Source organism: Oncorhynchus masou, chromosome 19, assembly GCF_036934945.1.
Source record: "Oncorhynchus masou masou isolate Uvic2021 chromosome 19, UVic_Omas_1.1, whole genome shotgun sequence".
Taxonomy (NCBI): domain Eukaryota; kingdom Metazoa; phylum Chordata; class Actinopteri; order Salmoniformes; family Salmonidae; genus Oncorhynchus; species Oncorhynchus masou.
This window is the reverse complement of record NC_088230.1, coordinates 12,689,979-12,706,994: the sequence shown is the minus strand read 5'-3', so window position 1 is coordinate 12,706,994 and position 17,016 is coordinate 12,689,979. Positions and strand designations below refer to the sequence as shown.

Here is a 17,016-nt window from a genome sequence, read left to right as displayed (position 1 = left end):
TGTGTGTGTGTGTGTGTGTGTGTGTGTGTGTGTGTGTGTGTGTGTGTACGTGTGTACATGTGCACGTGTGTGTATATGTGTGTGTGTGTGTGTGTGTGTGTGTGTGTGTGTGTGTGTGTGTGTGTGTGTGTGTGTGTGTGTGTGTGTGTGTGTGTGTGTGTGTGTGTGTGTGTGTGTGTGTGTGTGTGTGTGTGTGTGTGTGTGTACGTGTGCACGTGTGTGTGTGTGTGTGTGTGTGTGTGTGTGTGTGTACGTGTGTGTGTGTGTGTGAATAACACAGCGTAAATACCCACTATGTAAATAGCGTGGCGTTGCCTTTGATGTGGTAATGAAATGTGTTATGGCTAAGCACAGCTGTTTTCTGGTTCATTCTGAATGGGGGGAAAAGGGGGAGGATGATTCCCATTGTTGCCCATGGAGAGTTGTTACAGTGCATTATGTACCACACTGCAGCCTGTTGCAAGCCAATGCGTATGTGTCCCAAATAGCACCCTATTCCTTATGTAGTGCACTACTTTTGACCAGGGAACATAGGGCTCTGTTCAAAAGTAGTGCACTATAGAACATAGGGTGCTATTTTGGGATGCAAACCATACCAATGAGCCCATGAAAGAGAATAGGAATCGTGTACAGCAGGGGCTCTGGAGTATATTTTATGCAATTTCTTCACCAATTAGTTGTAATGCTTTCAACTTTCATCTTTTTTAAATAGAAACTTAATCGAATATGCTTAATTTGGGGTTGTGCTCGTTAAGGGTTGAACTCAGAAGGGACCTCGTTGTTTAATTTGTGATAAGTAAAGATTTCAGCTTAGTGGGCTGCGTAACGAACGACGCACAGCGAATCACATCAATTCTGTATCGCAGCCTTAAAGTGATAGCATCTTCCTTGTGAGAGAAGCTGGTGAGGCATTCAAATGCAAGACAGGACAAGGGAACTTATCAAACTCTATCTCTTTTTGAATTCAACCCCATCAACCTTCCATTCAATTCAATCAAATAGTATTCTTGCTGTGTTTGCAGTATTATTGAGGGAGCTGGAGCTGTTATAGTGTTGTGAGCCTGTTCCAGAGTCATTATCCCTGACAAGAGACCAGAGTATGATAGCTGACAGATGCTTAGAATAACTCAGCCAAGACCTCCTTTCTTCTCCCTGGGTCCTAGAGAGCCCTTTCCCCTACTGCCCTAGTACTGTCATCCTCCCCTTCTCCCCTTCCCGTTCTTTCCTCTCCTCCTCTCCCTAGGAACATGTCCCAGAGAGCCCTTTCCCCTACTGGCCTAGTACTGTCATCCTCCCCTTCTCCCCTTCCCGTTCTTTCCTCTCCTCCTCTCCCTAGGAACATGTCCCAGAAAGCCTTTCCCCTACTGGCCTAGTACTGTCGTCCTCCTCTCCAATAATCCCCTCCACCTTTCCTATCTGCCCTTCTTGTTATTCTTTCATCTCATCCTCCTCTTTTACTCCCTTCCTCCTCCTCTCCTCTCAACGTGTATATGTCCTAGCGAGTTCTTTCCCCTACTATCCTACTCTCCTCCCTCAAGTCATCCCTTCACACCTCTTGTCCTCATCCTCTCTTCTACATTCCTCTCATCCTCCTTTTTAAGAAATATTCCCATTCCCTTACCCTCTCCACTTCTCATCCTTCCCTCTTCTCCTTCTCTCCTTCTGTCCTCTTCTCATCCTCTGATCACCCAGGACTCTCAGGCCCTTACATTTCCTCCTCCATTATTCTCACTTCAGTCTTTAAACAGGAAACCACACATGGTGACGAGACCCTACTTCTCAACACTGGAACATATAATTGAAATATCCCTATACAGCAGGGGTGTCAAAGTCAAATGGACGGAGGGCCAAATAAAAAATTTAGCTACAAGCCGAGGGCCGGACTGTTCGAATGTTCATTGAAAATTTTTTAAATGACGCATATAGTCTAGTGAACCTAATTGAACCTACTGAAAACCTAACAAATATATTCCAATATGATCAGATAAATAAAGCAATATTTTCTTATGGCTCTGTCAGAAATGCCTTGAACTGGCGGTGATTCAAACCTTTGGCTCTGATAAAGTTAACTGTGCGCGTGATGATGCTCATTACATGCTCCATTTTCAAGGCTTTACCGCACAACGCTTCCTGGTGTATGATACAATGATAAGCTGTCAGCTCACCTGTCGCGTTTTCCTCTTGCATCTTTTCCCGTATCTTCGCCACCAGTCCGCTCCTGTGTCCACACATCGCAGGTGCTCCGTCGGTTGTCAAACCCACGAATTTTTCCCAAGGCAGCTCCATCTCATTTACACATCTTGACACCTCTTCATACAAATCATGCCCCGTAGTTGTGCCATGCATAGGACGTAAAGCCAAAAACTCCTCTGTCACGCTTAGGCTGGAGTCCACTCCGCGGATGAAAATTGACAACTGGGCAATGTCAGAAATGTCGGTGCTCTCATCCACAGCCAAGGAATATGCAATGAAATCTTTTCCCTTTTTCACAAGCTGCTCTTTTAGATTGATGGACAACTGGTCTACTCTCTCGGCAATGGTGTTTCTGCTCAGACTCACATTTAAAAAGAGTTGCCTTTTTTCTGGGCAAACTTCGTCACAAACTTTAATCATGCAGTTTTTGATGAAATCCCCCTCCGTAAATGGCCGGGCTGATTTAGCGATCTCTTCTGCCAAAATAAAACTGGCCTTGACAGCAGCCTGGCCTTGTGATTTGGCTTTTTTGAACAGAGCCTGTCGAGATTTGAGGCCTCGTTTTAATTCCTCTGCCTTTTGTAGCCTTTGTTCCATGTCCATATTCTTGTTTTTGTCCGCGTGTTTCGTTTCATAATGTCGTCTCAGATTATACTCTTTCAGTACCGCCACACTTTCTCCACACAGAAGACACACAGGTTTTCCAGCTACCTCCGTGAACATATACTCCGACTCCCACCTTGTTTGAAACCCCGGTTCTCAGTGTCCACCTTCCGTTTTGCCATTTTTGATGGGTATCTGAAAGTTAATTTTACTGTGATGCTGACGACTGCTGTGCCAATAAATATTGAAATGAAGCAGCCTACTGCTCGGTGCGTCACCGTTGCATTGTGGGAAATGTAGTATTGGTGCGTGTAAAAGATCTGCGGGCTGCCGGCTTGCTGCGGTCTGCGGGCCGGTTCTAATAATAAATCAAGATCATCCCAGGGGCCGTAAAAAACCTTCTCGCGGGCCGGATGTGGCCCGCGGGCCTTGACTCTGACATATGTGCTATACAGTAACAACCTTGCGAGCATACAGCACATAACGTATGCTTCGCTAATTTTAGCTGCATAGCACATATCACACTGCACAGCATGGGATGAGTCTCACCTCTCTCCCATCCCCCTTCCTTCCTTCCTTCCTTCCTCCCTCTCTCTCTCTCTCTTTCTCTCTCCCTCTCTCCCTCTCTCTTTCTCTCTCTCACCTCCCCCCCCCTCTCTCTCTCTCCCCTGTCCCTCTCTCTCGCTCTCCCCTGTCCCTCTCTCTCTCTCTCCCCCATCCCTCTCTTTCGCTCTCCCTTGTCCCTCTCTCTCGCTCTCCCCTGTCCCTCTCTCTCCCCTGTCTCTCTCTCTCTCTTCATCCCTCTCTCTCACACTCTCTTGCGGTCCCTCTCTCTCCCCTCTCTCTCTCTCTCTCTTTCTCTTTCTCTCCCTTTCTCTCTCCCCCTTGCTCTCTCTCTCTCGCTCTCTCTTCCCTCGCTCTCTCTCTTTCTCTCATCTCTCCCCCTAGCTCTCTCTCTCTCTCTCCCCCTGTCCCTCTCTCTCTCCATTCTCTCTCTATCTCTCTCTCTCCCTCTCTCTCTCTACCCCTTGCTCACTCTCTCTTTCTCCCATCTCTCTCTCTTTCTCTCTGTCCCTCTCTCTCTCCTCTCTCTCTCTCTCCTGTCCCTCTCTTGCGCTCTCTCCCACTGCTCTCTCTCTCTTTCTCTCTGTCCCTCTCTCTCTCCCCTCTCTCTCTCTCCTCTTTCTACTCTCTCCCCTGTCCCTCTCTTGCGCTCTCTCCCCCTGCTCTCTCTCTATCCCCTCTCTCTCTCCTCTTTCTCTCTCTCCCCTGTCCCTCTCTTGCGCTCTCTCCCCCTGCTCTCTTTCTCTCTTTCTCTCTGTCCCTCTCTCTCTCTCTCCTCTTTCTCTCTCTCCCCTGTCCCTCTCTTGCGCTCTCTCCCCCTGCTCTCTCTCTCTCTCCCCTGTCCCTCTGTTTCTCTCCTCTTTCTCTCTCTCCCCTGTCCCTCTCTCTCTCTCCTCTTTCTCTCTCTCCCCTGTCCCTCTCTCTCTCCCCTGTCCCTCTCTTGCGCTCTCTCCCCCTGCTCTCTCTCTCTCCCATGTCCCTCTCTTTCTCTCCCCTCTCTCCCTCTCTCTCTCCCCCCTCTCTCTCTCTCCTCTTTCTACTCTCTCCCCTGTCCCTCTCTTGCGCTCTCTCCCCCTGCTCTCTCTCTATCCCCTCTCTCTCTCTCCTCTTTCTCTCTCTCCCCTGTCCCTCTCTTGCGCTCTCTCCCCCTGCTCTCTTTCTCTCTGTCCCTCTCTCTCTCTCTCCTCTTTCTCTCTCTCCCCTGTCCCTCTCTTGCGCTCTCTCCCCCTGCTCTCTCTCTCTCTCCCCTGTCCCTCTGTTTCTCTCCTCTTTCTCTCTCTCTCTCTCCTCTTTCTCTCTCTCCCCTGTCCCTCTCTCTCTCCCCTGTCCCTCTCTTGCGCTCTCTCCCTGCTCTCTCTCTCTCCCATGTCCCTCTCTTTCTCTCCCCTCTCTCCCTCTCTCTCTCCCTGAGTGTTTTCTGAGTGTTTTGTCAGCCCCTCCCTGATGACCTTGTCCTGTGCAGCAGCAGGCCCAGTGATTAAGGATCGGGTCCAAAGACCATTTCCTTTTCCACAGGAAGATAAACGACTTATGTTTGATATGGGCTGCCTACTGGCCCACCGGGCAATTAGACTGCACTGTACCTTTTGTCCTGAATGGCACCCTATTCCCTATTTAGTGCACCAGGGCCCATAGGGCTCTGGTCAAAAGTAGTGCACTATGTAGGGAATACTGTAGGGTGCCATTTGGGACGTAGACTGAGATACTGCCAGCCAACAACCGTGCTCTCGAGTGCTCTCAACACTCAGCTCTGTGTACAGAAGCCAGACCAGAGAAAGAAATACTCCACACAAACTATTCCACTGAAACTGCAATGCGAGTGCGACAGTGTGAACAAATTAAATGTATTTTCTGCTTCTCTTTTTTTTAAACATCTTTTATTGTGATTTATAATGCTGACTGCAGGAGGTCGAAGAAGAAGAAGAAGCAAAAGAGAGAAGATGACAAAGAAGTGAGAAAAGGCCCACCAAGGGCGGCACAATGGAAATATCAATATTTGATCTTGGAAATCACTTAGGGCACGGCTTTAGATTGAGAGTTTTAGAACCCATTTAGCTGTAATACATCTACTATATTAAGGGACAAAGTCAACATCAGAAAACTAACTTCGTCTGTAAGGGTATTACAGTTCGGGGCCGGCGTTCTATTACAGCCCTGTATAATCGCTAATGTATTTTGTGTTAATGAAAAGCAATCATGTAATTGTAGACCTCATCCAGCAGCATCATATAGTAAAACACTCTTTAGAAAAAGAAATCAAGGGAACAAAACTGTGTACATGCCAGAGTTAGGGGGCAAACTATCTACTTATCCTTTACAGCATTGCGGTCTGTATCGTCCAATCACAGAGCAGATACAAGTCACGTGATCTGCTAGTGAACACGTGATGGCTCGTGTTCGCTAACAGATCACGTGACTTGTATCTACTCTGTGGTTGGACGATGCAGACCGCGAGGCTCATGGTTAGTGTTGGTTTTTGTGCTTTTTGAAACAGAAACTAATGATAAAACCGCGACTTCTCAATACAGAGTTTGAAACATTCATAACCGATGGACACTTCATTAACACACAAATTGTTTTGCATTCTCGGTAGAAAATATAATTTTTATGTTGCACAGCATCGCTCTCGCAAATATTTGATATCACCATGGGCTACGAGGCCTGAGAATCCACTTCCGGAAACTCTCGTTGCAGCTCATAGCATACATTATATGGGCCGTCACATACATGCCCCTACCATTTACATTTACATTTAAGTCATTTAGCAGACGCTCTTATCCAGAGCGACTTACAAATTGGTGAATTCACCTTCTGACATCCAGTGGAACAGCCACTTTACACCACCCCCCTCTCCACCCTGTCTCTATCCCCTCTCCTCTATCTGCGAGGGAGAGAGTGAAAATAGTTGTGTCAGCCTATTGATAGTTATATGGCTGAATGACATCGATTCCCCTTGTAATACAAGCCTCTCCCTTGTCGTCCTGTCAAAGCCAAGATTGGACATGATAACACAGATCAGACATGAGCCAATCGAAATGAAAGCCTCTGGCAAGGAGATGACTATCTGGGGGAAAGGAGAGGAGACAGGAGTAGAGAGAGGGAAGGGGAGGAGAGTGGAAGAGAGGAGAGAGGAGAGGAGACAGGAGTAGAGAGAGGGAAGAGGAGGAGGAGGAGAGTGGAAGAGAGGAGAGAGGAGAGGAGACAGGAGTAGAGAGAGGGAAGAGGAGGAGGAGGAGAGTGGAAGAGAGGAGAGAGGAGAGGAGACAGGAGTAGAGAGAGGGAAGAGGAGGGGAGTGGAGGAGAGGAGAGAGGAGAGGAGACAGGAGTAGAGAGAGGGAAGAGGAGGAGAGTGGAGGAGAGGAGAGAGGAGAGGAGACAGGAGTAGAGAGAGGGAAGAGGAGGAGGAGAGTGGAAGAGAGGAGAGAGGAGAGGAGACAGGAGTAGAGAGAGGGAAGAGGAGGAGGAGGAGAGTGGAAGAGAGGAGAGAGGAGAGGAGACAGGAGTAGAGAGAGGGAAGAGGAGGGGAGTGGAGGAGAGGAGAGAGGAGAGGAGACAGGAGTAGAGAGAGGGAAGAGGTGGAGGAGGAGAGTGGAAGAGAGGAGAGAGGAGAGGAGACAGGAGTAGAGAGAGGGAAGAGGAGGAGGAGGAGAGTGGAAGAGAGGAGAGAGGAGAGGAGACAGGAGTAGAGAGAGGGAAGAGGAGGGGAGTGGAGGAGAGGAGAGAGGAGAGGAGACAGGAGTAGAGAGAGGGAAGAGGTGGAGAGTGGAGGAGAGGAGAGAGGAGAGGAGACCGGAGTAGAGAGAGGGAAGAGGAGGAGAGTGGAGGAGAGGAGAGAGGAGAGAGGAGAGGAGACAGGAGTAGAGAGAGGGAAGAGGAGGAGAGTGGAGGAGAGGAGACAGGAGTAGAGGAGGATATAGGGAAGAGGAGGGGAGGGGAGTGGAGTGGAGGAGAGGAGAGAGGAAAGGGGAGGAGAGTGGAGAGGAGGGGGCGATGCAGGGAGAGGAGACCAGGGGTGAGGAGAAAGGGAAGAGGAGGAGAGTGGAGGAGAGGAGGGGGGGCGGGGAGAGGAGAGGAGGGGAGAGGAGGGGAGAGGAGGGGAGATGAGAGGAGAGGAGAGGAGAGGAGAGGAGAGGAGAGGAGAGGAGAGGAGAGGAGAGGAGAGGAGAGGAGAGGAGAGGAGAGGAGAGGAGGAGAGGGAAGGAGAGGAGACTAACTTTTGCACAAACTTTGCTGATGACTTCTTTATTGAGGAAAAATGTACTTATTACGACTGTAATATGTGGTTGTCTCACCAGGCTACCTGTATGTGGCTCTGGATAAGAATGTCTGTTGAATGACTACAATGTAAGAGTAGTGGAAAGGAAAGGAGAGAGTGAGATGAGAGGAGAGAGGGACAAGAGGAAAGGAGAGGAGAGGAGAGAGAGAAGTGGAGAGAGGGGAGGAGAAGAGTGGAGAGGAGAGGGGAAAGGGAAGAGAAGACAAGACTGGGTAGAGAGGAGAGGGGAAGGGAGAGTGGGAGCCTGGCTTCAGTTTTCCAGGAACGTTCCTGGTCATTGTCATGCCTTGGGTCTGTGGTGTAAAACAAATTGTGCTGTACGTACGGTGCATGACCAAAAGTATGTGGACGTCTGCTAGTTGAACGTCTCATTCCAAAATCATGGGCATTCATATGGAGTTGGTCCCGCCTTTGCTGCTATAACAGCCTCCACTCTTCTGGGAAGGTTTTCTACTAGATGTTGGAACATTGCTGCTGGGACTTGCTTCCATTCAGCAACAAGAGCATTAGTGAGGTTGGGCACTGATGTTGGGCGATTAGGCCTGGCTCGTAGTCGGCGTTCCAATTCATCCTAAAGGTGTTCGATGGGGTTGAAGTCAGGGCTCTGTGCAGGTCAATCAAGTTCTTCCACACCAATCTCGACCAACCATTTCCGTATGGACCTCGATTTGTGCACGGGGACATTGTCATGCTGAAACAGGAACTGTTTCCCAAACTGTTGCCAAGAAGTTGAAAGCACATAATTGTCTAGAATGTAATTGTATGCTCCCTTCACTGGAACTAAAGGGCCTAGCCCAAACCATGAAAAACAGCCCGAGACCATTATTCCTCCTCCACCAAACTTTACAGTTGCCACTATGCATTGGGGCAGGTAGCGTTCTCCTGGCATCCGCCAAACCCAGATTAGTCCGACGGACTGCCAGATGGTGAATCGTGATCATCACTCCAGAGAACACATTTCCACTGCTCCAGAATCCAATGGTGTTGACCTTTACAACACTCCAGCCGACGCTTGGCATTGTGCATGAAGATCTTAGGCTTTTTGGTCTGCTCGGCCATGGAAAAAGAATTCATGGAGCTCCAGATGAATTGTTATTGTGCTGACATTGCTTCCAGAGGCAATTTGGAACTCGGTAGTGAGTGTTGCAACCGAGGACAGACGATCTCTAGGCCCTACGCGCTTCAGCAACACTCGGCAGTCACGTTCTGTGAGCTTGTGTGACCTACCACTTCGCGGTTGAGCCGTTTGCCTTGATGACAGCTTTGCACTCTCTTGGCATTCTCTCAACCAGCTTCGTAAGGTCACCTTGAATGCATTTCAATGAACAGGTGTGCCTTCTTAAAAGTTAACCTCTTCATTTGTGGAATTTCTTTCCTTCTTAATGCTTTTGATTCAATCAGTTGTGTTGTGACAAGGTAGGGGTGGTATACAGAAGAAGCCCTATTTGGTAAAAGACCATGTCCATATTATGGTAAGAACAGCTCAAATAAACAAAGAGAAATGAAGGTCAGTCAATCTGCATGATTGTGGAGGCCAGGACATCTGATTCAGCACTCCATCACTCTCATTCTTGGTCAAATAGCTCTTACACAGCCTGTGTTGAGTCATTGCCCTGTTGAAAAACAAACGATAGTCCCACTAAGCGCAAACCAGATGGGATGGAGTATCAATGCAGAAATCTGTGGTAGCCATGCTGGTTAAATCTGCCTTGAAATCTAAATATATCACATACAGTGTTACCAGCAAAGCACCCCCACACCATCACCCCTCCTCCTCCATGCTTCACGGTGGGAACTACACATGCGTTCACCTACTCTGCGTCTCACAAAGACATGGTGGTTGGAACCAAAAATCTCAAATTTGGACTGATCAGACTAAAAAACAGATTTCCACCCATCTAATGTCCATTGTTTGTGTTTCTTGGCCCAGGCAAGTCTCTTTTTCTTATTGGTGTCCTTCAGTAGTGGTTTCCTTGCAGCAATTTGACCATGAAGGATTCCTATGAACAGTTGATGTTGAGATGTGTCTGTTTCTTGAACTCTGTGAAGCATTATTTGTGCTGCAATTTCTGAGTCAGGCAACTCTAATGAACTTATCCTCTGCAGCAGTGGTAACTCTGGGTCTTCCTTTCCTGTAGCGGTCCTGATGAGAGCCAGTTTCATCATAGCGATTGATGGTTTTTGCGACTGCACTTGAAGAAACTTTCAAAGTTCTTGAAATTTTCCACATTGACTGACCTTCATGTCTTAAAGTAATTATGGACTGTCATTTCTCTTTGCTTATATGAGCTGTTCTTGCAATAATATGGACTTGGTCTTTTACCAAATAGGGCATCTTCTGTTTACCAACCCTTCCTTGTCACAACACAACTGATTGGCTCAAACACATTAAGAAGAAAATAAATTCGACACAATAACTTTAAGGCATCTATTAATTGAAATGCATTCCAGGTGACTACCTCATGAAGCTGGTTGAGAGAATGCCAAAGTATACAAAGCAGACATCAAGGCAACGTGTGGCTACTTTGAAGAATCTCAAATATAAAATCTATTTTGATTTGTTTAACACTTTTTTGAGATTACTACATGATTACCGCAACAATGTGCCCCAGGGAATAGGAACATGCTTCTTATTCCGCGTTCCTCCCTTCTTCTACTGTGGCCACTCTGATCTCCACGACAACAACTCACTCAGCTAGATGATATCAATGGAAATGGTCATAGGCTATAAAAGAGAGAGCTTGAGTTAGAATTTGTTGATGCTTCCTTTGTTTTCACCTGCCAAGAAAAGATCTCTTCGCCATAGGGGTTCTGTTGTTGCATTATAAATAAAGCAAATGGGGTTTAGACGTTTGAGATGATATGCGGCCTTGTAGATGCGTGCTGTTGTCTTCTACCTCAAAGCCTTTTCCCCCTGTTTCCTCTAGGTAGAAAGCGGAGCAGGGTATTTGCTCAGATAACAGTAATGTGCAATACGTAACAACCCCTGCTTTGTGATATGTCACCGTATTTGAATATACGAGCACATTTGACCATCTCTTTCCTTAGGCTCGTACACGGGTCTATACCATCTTATAATTCATATAGAACCCGGGGCTATAGCAGAGATCCTGTTGAGCTAGAGATGTGTTGTGTTATTGTTACAGACCCAGCGGGAAAGGACAGTGTTACAGCATGTTTGCCTTTCTACTGTCTCACCGTGCAGAGTGTGTTGGGGCTGAAGTAGGGCTCATCAGATCACCGGGAATATAGGATGGCCCAGAGCGGTACATATCCAAATGTAAATAAAGAAATGGTTCTGGGATGTCCAACACATTCAACTACAGTTCAATTAAATAAAGTATAGTGTGTTCGCTCTTGTACTATTATGTATGTGTAATTTTACTCTCTCTCTCTCGCTCTCTCTCTCTTTCTTTCTCTCTCTTTGTTACAGTTTTTAACAAAGACACAGGGGTGGTCGATTATATTATGGTTGTGTAACTATAATGGCAGTGGCCTTGACGATGAGGATCTCTCAGTGTCCTGCTGTAACTGCAGTGTGCTGTGGTGTTCTCCCAGCCCCTCACCTGCCATGCCTCACTAACCTCAGGTGTGAGCGAGATGGATGAAACTGTGAAAGCACTTCCCGTGTTCCCGTGAAAGTTGTGCTCTCCTGTCCTCCAACAAAATACTGTTCAACTGTGGTTCTCATACTCCGTCCAAACCATAGAGATACAGTTTTCATTGCGTGCTCCAAACTGTGTGAAAAAACGTGTGAAACATCAGTGAATATTTGAATATTTGAATATTTATCATCCTCAAAGTGACTATGATAAGAGCCTTTTTCTAGTTTTTAGCTCAAAGTTTTGTTCTGAATGTGATTAAAATCTACACCTTTTTTTGGAGGGTCAAGCCTGATTGCGCCGTCTAGCTGGTGATTTCTTCAGTTGCCAGTGGTAATTATATGCTCGGCCTGATAATGGTGGCTGCAGCGCAAGGCTGGATGATGATTCTGAGACTCTTGGAAGCACTGATTAGTTCCCTAAAAACAGACAGGGAGGGAGAATCACCCATGTCCACCATTTTGTAGCACCACAAGGAAAGTGGCTAGGCTGTGTGTGTGTGTGTGTGTGTGTGTGTGTGTGTGTGTGTGTGTGTGTGTGTGTGTGTGTGTGTGTGTGTGTGTGTGTGTGTGTGTGTGTGTGTGTGTGTGTGTGTGTGTGTGTGTGTGTGTGTGTGTGTGTGTGTGTGTGTGTGTGTGTGTGTCGGAAGCTGTCTGTATTGATCTCAGTGGGATCCTTGTAGAATGCCCACGTCAAAGGTAACGGCTGTTATAATGAGCTCTGTCGTCTCGCTCTCGATTTATGTCTCATTCCTTTGTTGTTTAAGGATGACGTAACCCCATTATATGGTGTATGTCAGATGTACATTAGCCTGGAATCATTCACATGACGCAAACCCGCATGGCCACACACATATATACACAGGCGCAGACACACACACACACACAAGCACACACACTGAAACACACCAGTACACACACACACACACATGCACACACTGCACCGCCACCCTGTAATCCCCTTCGGCTCACGCACACACAATCCGCCACACACACTCACACTCGCTTCCAGAAATGAAGATGAGACAGTTTGTTGAGAATAATTGCAGTAAAAAAGAAATCACTTTGTTGCCAAAATATATCCCACTCTACGCTATGGAGATTTAGCCTGAGAATTAGATTCCTTCAGCTGTGAAATCCCTTTCTCTAGTCCTGCCGGCCGTGCACATCATTATTCTACACGATAGCATAATGCATAGGCAGGAAACACTATTGCTGTCTTCAATGCACAGGCATTGGAATGATTGATGTTTCTGACCGTCTAGGAGACAGGTGGTGTGATTCATAATGCAGGCATCAGTTCATTGGTTTGGCATCGGCGCAAAGGTGAGGATTAAATCTTCAGAAGCCGAGACGATCTCAAACATCTCAGTTGAAATCCTTGTGGATTTGACTGTGAATGTAATCTATTTCAGGCAGTCTGATCTGCGTTAAGTTCCAAAAATAGAGGATATGCGATGATTCAGAACCGGTCCACATTGAACTTTCATCAACCCCGTATAAAGTGAAGGAACCAACACAGATTTTCCTTATTTTGTCGAACCCCAAACCCCTGAAGTCTTTTCTTTTTCAGTTCTGCTAGTATTCTGGCCTCTGTGTGAGGTTGGGTCAGAGAGAGAGGACAGAGATTACAAAGCCCAGTAAGAGACGGATTTCCCAGGCTGAGAGCCATGATAGCTTTGTTACTGCCTGACACAACACCCTGCTGCCTGTCACATCTCTTGTGGTCTTGTTGTGGGTTTGTCTCTAAACTCAGACAGAAAGCGTCAACCCACCACCTCGCCATCCCTCTACTTCCTGACAGAGCACCCTGCTGCCTGTCACATCTCCTCTTGTCCTGTTGTGGGTTTGTCTCTAAACTCAGACAGAAAGCATCAACCCACCACCTCTCCATCCCTCTACTTCCTGACAGAGCACCCCACTGCCTGTCGCACGGTGGCCAATCTCCTCTTGTCCTGTTGTGGGGTTTGTTTTCCAACTCAGACGTGGGTTCCCTCTGCTGTGAGAATGTGGTACATTTGTTCCTAGACTCCGACATCCGACATCTCTATGCTGTGAGACGTATTGGAGAACAGGTGAGAGCCTCAGGGCAGAGACCCCCTCAGGCACACAGGCTTCAAACATGTTCAGTGTGCACAGTGTGCCGAGCATGGGTTACATACAAGTAGATGGGTACAGGCATAAGGATGTTTTGGACTGAAGCGGGGAAACAAATCAAATCAAATCAAATTTTATTTGTCACATGCGCCGAATACAACAAGTGTTGACTACCGTGAAATGCTTACTTACAAGCCCTTAACCAACAGTGCAGTTCAAGAAGAAGACAATATTTACCAAGCAGGCTAAAATAGAAAGTAATACTAAAAAGTAACACAATAAGAATAACAATAACGAGGCTATATATAGGGGGCAGCGGTATCGAGTCAGTGTGCGGGGGTACAGGCTAGTTGAGGTTTTTCAGTAACAAAAGACCTAGAATGCGTTGGGCTCACAGCTGAAACAATATATCCAGGGCAGCTGTACGATTTGGATGGATAGTGAGCTGAGATGTGTAGGGAGAGACTGAGATTGGTGGAACAGCCTTTGTTTTAAACACTGAGTTAGTTTCCTTCTCTTCACTCTGTGTCCTTTCCTACATATACTATCAGAATAACTTGCAAGGGGTCTGAATATTTTCCGAATGAACTGTATATTATACGCTTTACAGCAATTCAGTCTCTCTCTCTACACACACACACGCACGCACGCACGCACGCACGCACGCACGCACGCACACACACACACACACACACACACACACACACACACACACACACACACACACACACACACACACACACACACACACACACACACACACACACACACACACACACACACACACATAACCACATCACCCCCCCTCTCTCTCTTTCTCTCCCTCTCACTCTCTCTCTCTCTCTCTCTCTCCCTCTCTCTCTCTGAATATATTATATTAAATAGACTCCCTAACCGTGGAGTGTGTGTATTCGCCGGCATATCAGGGCCATGGTGGTGAGCCTAACTGCCTGCATGCCTTCTCCTGGGCGGCTACAGCTATCATGGAGATGGCGGAGGAGGTGCCGGCAGCAGCAGCCGCGTTTCATTAGTCTGTCAAACTCAATGATATTTAGAGCCTAGCAGGCAGCGTGGTGGTCCAGCTCTGCAAACTCAATCAGCACTGTGATTTCATAACCCTGCTCTGTGACACCTCTTATTTTATCTACCTGCTGATCCCTTCTAATAAACGCCGCTCCCCGCCATGCTGAAATACGACCTCTCTGTCCTCCCCAGGTGAGGCCCGAGAGAAGAGGCGAGGGGATAAATCTGAATTGTGGGGTAGTGGAGGTTGGCTGATAATCCACCCGGTCGGCAATCGCCTCAAATCCGTCTGTATCCCAAATGGCACCCTATTCCCTATATAGTGCACTCATTTTGACCAGAGCCCTATGTGCCCTGGTCAAACGTAGTGCACTAATAGGGAATAGGGTGCCATTTGGGATCCACTCACCGTCCCCCGACCATTCCCCCTCTCTGCTGCACAAATCACAGCGTTTCAGTAGGACAAGGCTGATCTGTGGCTCTGGGTGTTTCATGAGAGGCCATTGATTGCAGAGGAAGGAGGAGAGGAGGAGCAGGCTGTAAATAACTTGAGCAGGAAGGAGAGGAACGCTAAAAAGGAAAACAATCTGTAGGCAGAGAGGGAGGAGAGAACACTATGTAAAGAATAATAAACACAATGAAAGATGTTTGTCTTGAGATGATATATACTGTAGGGCGCTCAGCCCGGGCTGGAATATTCTGAAAACGTACCGTACAGTATAAACTTGCTAGATGTCCTTGAGTGGGATGGTAGTAGGGGATTGTTTCCGGGCACAACACCATTTTGCCATGAATCTGACACGTTTTTTGCCGTTCCCAACAAATGTTCCTGATCAGGGTCAAACCCTATGAACTTGGGCTCGGATCAGTACGTGGGAACTCGTGTAGTTTGAGCGGGTCAAGGACGCACCGACGATGGCTGTTCCATTCTGCAGACCCCTGCTGGATGTCCCGGTCATTTTTTAACGAGCATATTGTAGTATGAGCAGGGCCACGACGAGATTGGGCAAGGACTACTGCCAATAGCCAAGAAGCACTCAGCGTATGAGACCAAAACCATGTGTGGGTTCGTTTTGCGTGGACCGGTGCCCCGGGTGGGCGGAGTTTGTACAATTTAGACCATTCTATTGGTCTTTAAGTGAAATCTCCACCCACCCGGGGTACCGGGCCATGCTCAACAAACTCGCCCAATCATGGTGAAGAGAAAGCAAGAACCACACACACCGTGTGGACCGAGGTAACGGAAGACAGATTGATGAAGCTGTGGAGAGAACGCAGCCTTTTCAATATTACCTCTGCGTCCTACCATGACAGAAACCAAAAACATAAAGGCTGGAATAAAATAGCCTACCCCCTGTAGCAACCTGTTTTTCTATTATAAAATTGATATCATTACCCTAAAAGTTCAAGTCTGTCCAACCATTTGCGGGTCCATATTCTGGATGTTTCTCCACATAACAATGTGCCCTCTAATAAAGCAGCTCGCCGGTTGTGTGTCAGCATTTTTTTCCTATGACAACCGAGAAACGCAGGGTGGGATCGACTCGGGAATCATGGTGTAATGTGAGCACCCACGTCCTGGGGTTGAGGATGGATGGAATAAAAGATTTTTGGACAAGGAAATCCAGAACTGTCCAATTTGTTAAGATTTTCTCCGCTCGGCTGAGTCAAAACAGCCTCCATACAGATATCTTTAACTTGTGGTGATTCCCAGTGTGTGATCGTGACTCAATGTGCTGTTCGGTCTCACCATGTTCTTTTGACGTCTTCTCTCCATCTGTCTGTCTCTGTGCGTCTCTGTGTCTCCCTTCCACCAGCAGACAACAGATGACATAGTATCGTCGGCGGAATGTTCCAGCGACGACGAGGATCTGGAGGAGTGTGATTCCGGACACGCAGGTGGGATGGGTGTGTCGAGTTGTGCTTGCTCAGAGCTACCAGTCGTTCTTTCTTTCTTACTTTGATTTGCAACCCAAACCAAAAAAGAGAGGGTCGTTCTCCTCTAAGCATCATGTCCCACGGGAGCCTAAAGTGTAACTGTAAAAGACTCCCTAAAAGCACCGAGAGACGCGGTAGCACGAGTCTACGGTTTTAGCTAAATGGAAAGTCGAAAGAGCTCTAAGCACTTTGGAGTTGGATGGAAGTAAGATAATATCCTTAGCATGCCCTCTGTAGAAAAGTTTGAGGTTATGTTTAGGCTCCAATCTGTAAGTAACTGCATATATACATAGTTCTAGACACACCCACATATAGTATAGCGTGATAGCCTATAGTCAGTGATATAGTTTTAGTATAGTCTCTAATTGAAGTTACACTTAGCTATGGGGCCTTTGGTCGTTAACATGGTAAAAACTGTTAATACTAATTTTGTTCTCTCAGCATTCAAGAGAGCAAACTTTCAATCAAAAAGTACAAAATTAGTATCAAGCTCCATGTTCACCTGTCCAAACTGATGCTTCAAAATGTATCTGTCCTGTTTTATATGGTTGACATGTTTCTTGCTGTGCGTGTGTGTGCGTCTTCTCCACAAAGGATACATTTTGAGATCTATTTTTCGAAGAACAAAATGCTTTCAGCATAGATACTGTGATATGTGGCAGACTAACTGCAACGGACCCAGTCCTCCTCCTCTCTCTTTCTCCTGTTTGTACCTTTGTTT

At 47.1% G+C, this 17,016-nt stretch overlaps 1 protein-coding gene across 6 annotated transcripts in view; it reads left to right on the top strand.

The window, feature by feature from the left end:
- LOC135505824 (neurexin-3b-like) overlaps positions 1–17,016 on the top strand; it is a 450,362-nt gene that overhangs the window by 419,481 nt on the left and 13,865 nt on the right. For 5 of the 6 annotated variants that reach the window (XM_064924997.1, XM_064924996.1, XM_064924995.1 and 2 more), the window contains one exon: positions 16,175–16,256. In XM_064924997.1, coding sequence (XP_064781069.1) covers positions 16,175–16,256 — 82 coding nt within the window. The remainder of the gene's footprint in view (positions 1–16,174; positions 16,257–17,016) is intronic. The other variant, XM_064924994.1, reaches the window with a different exon arrangement.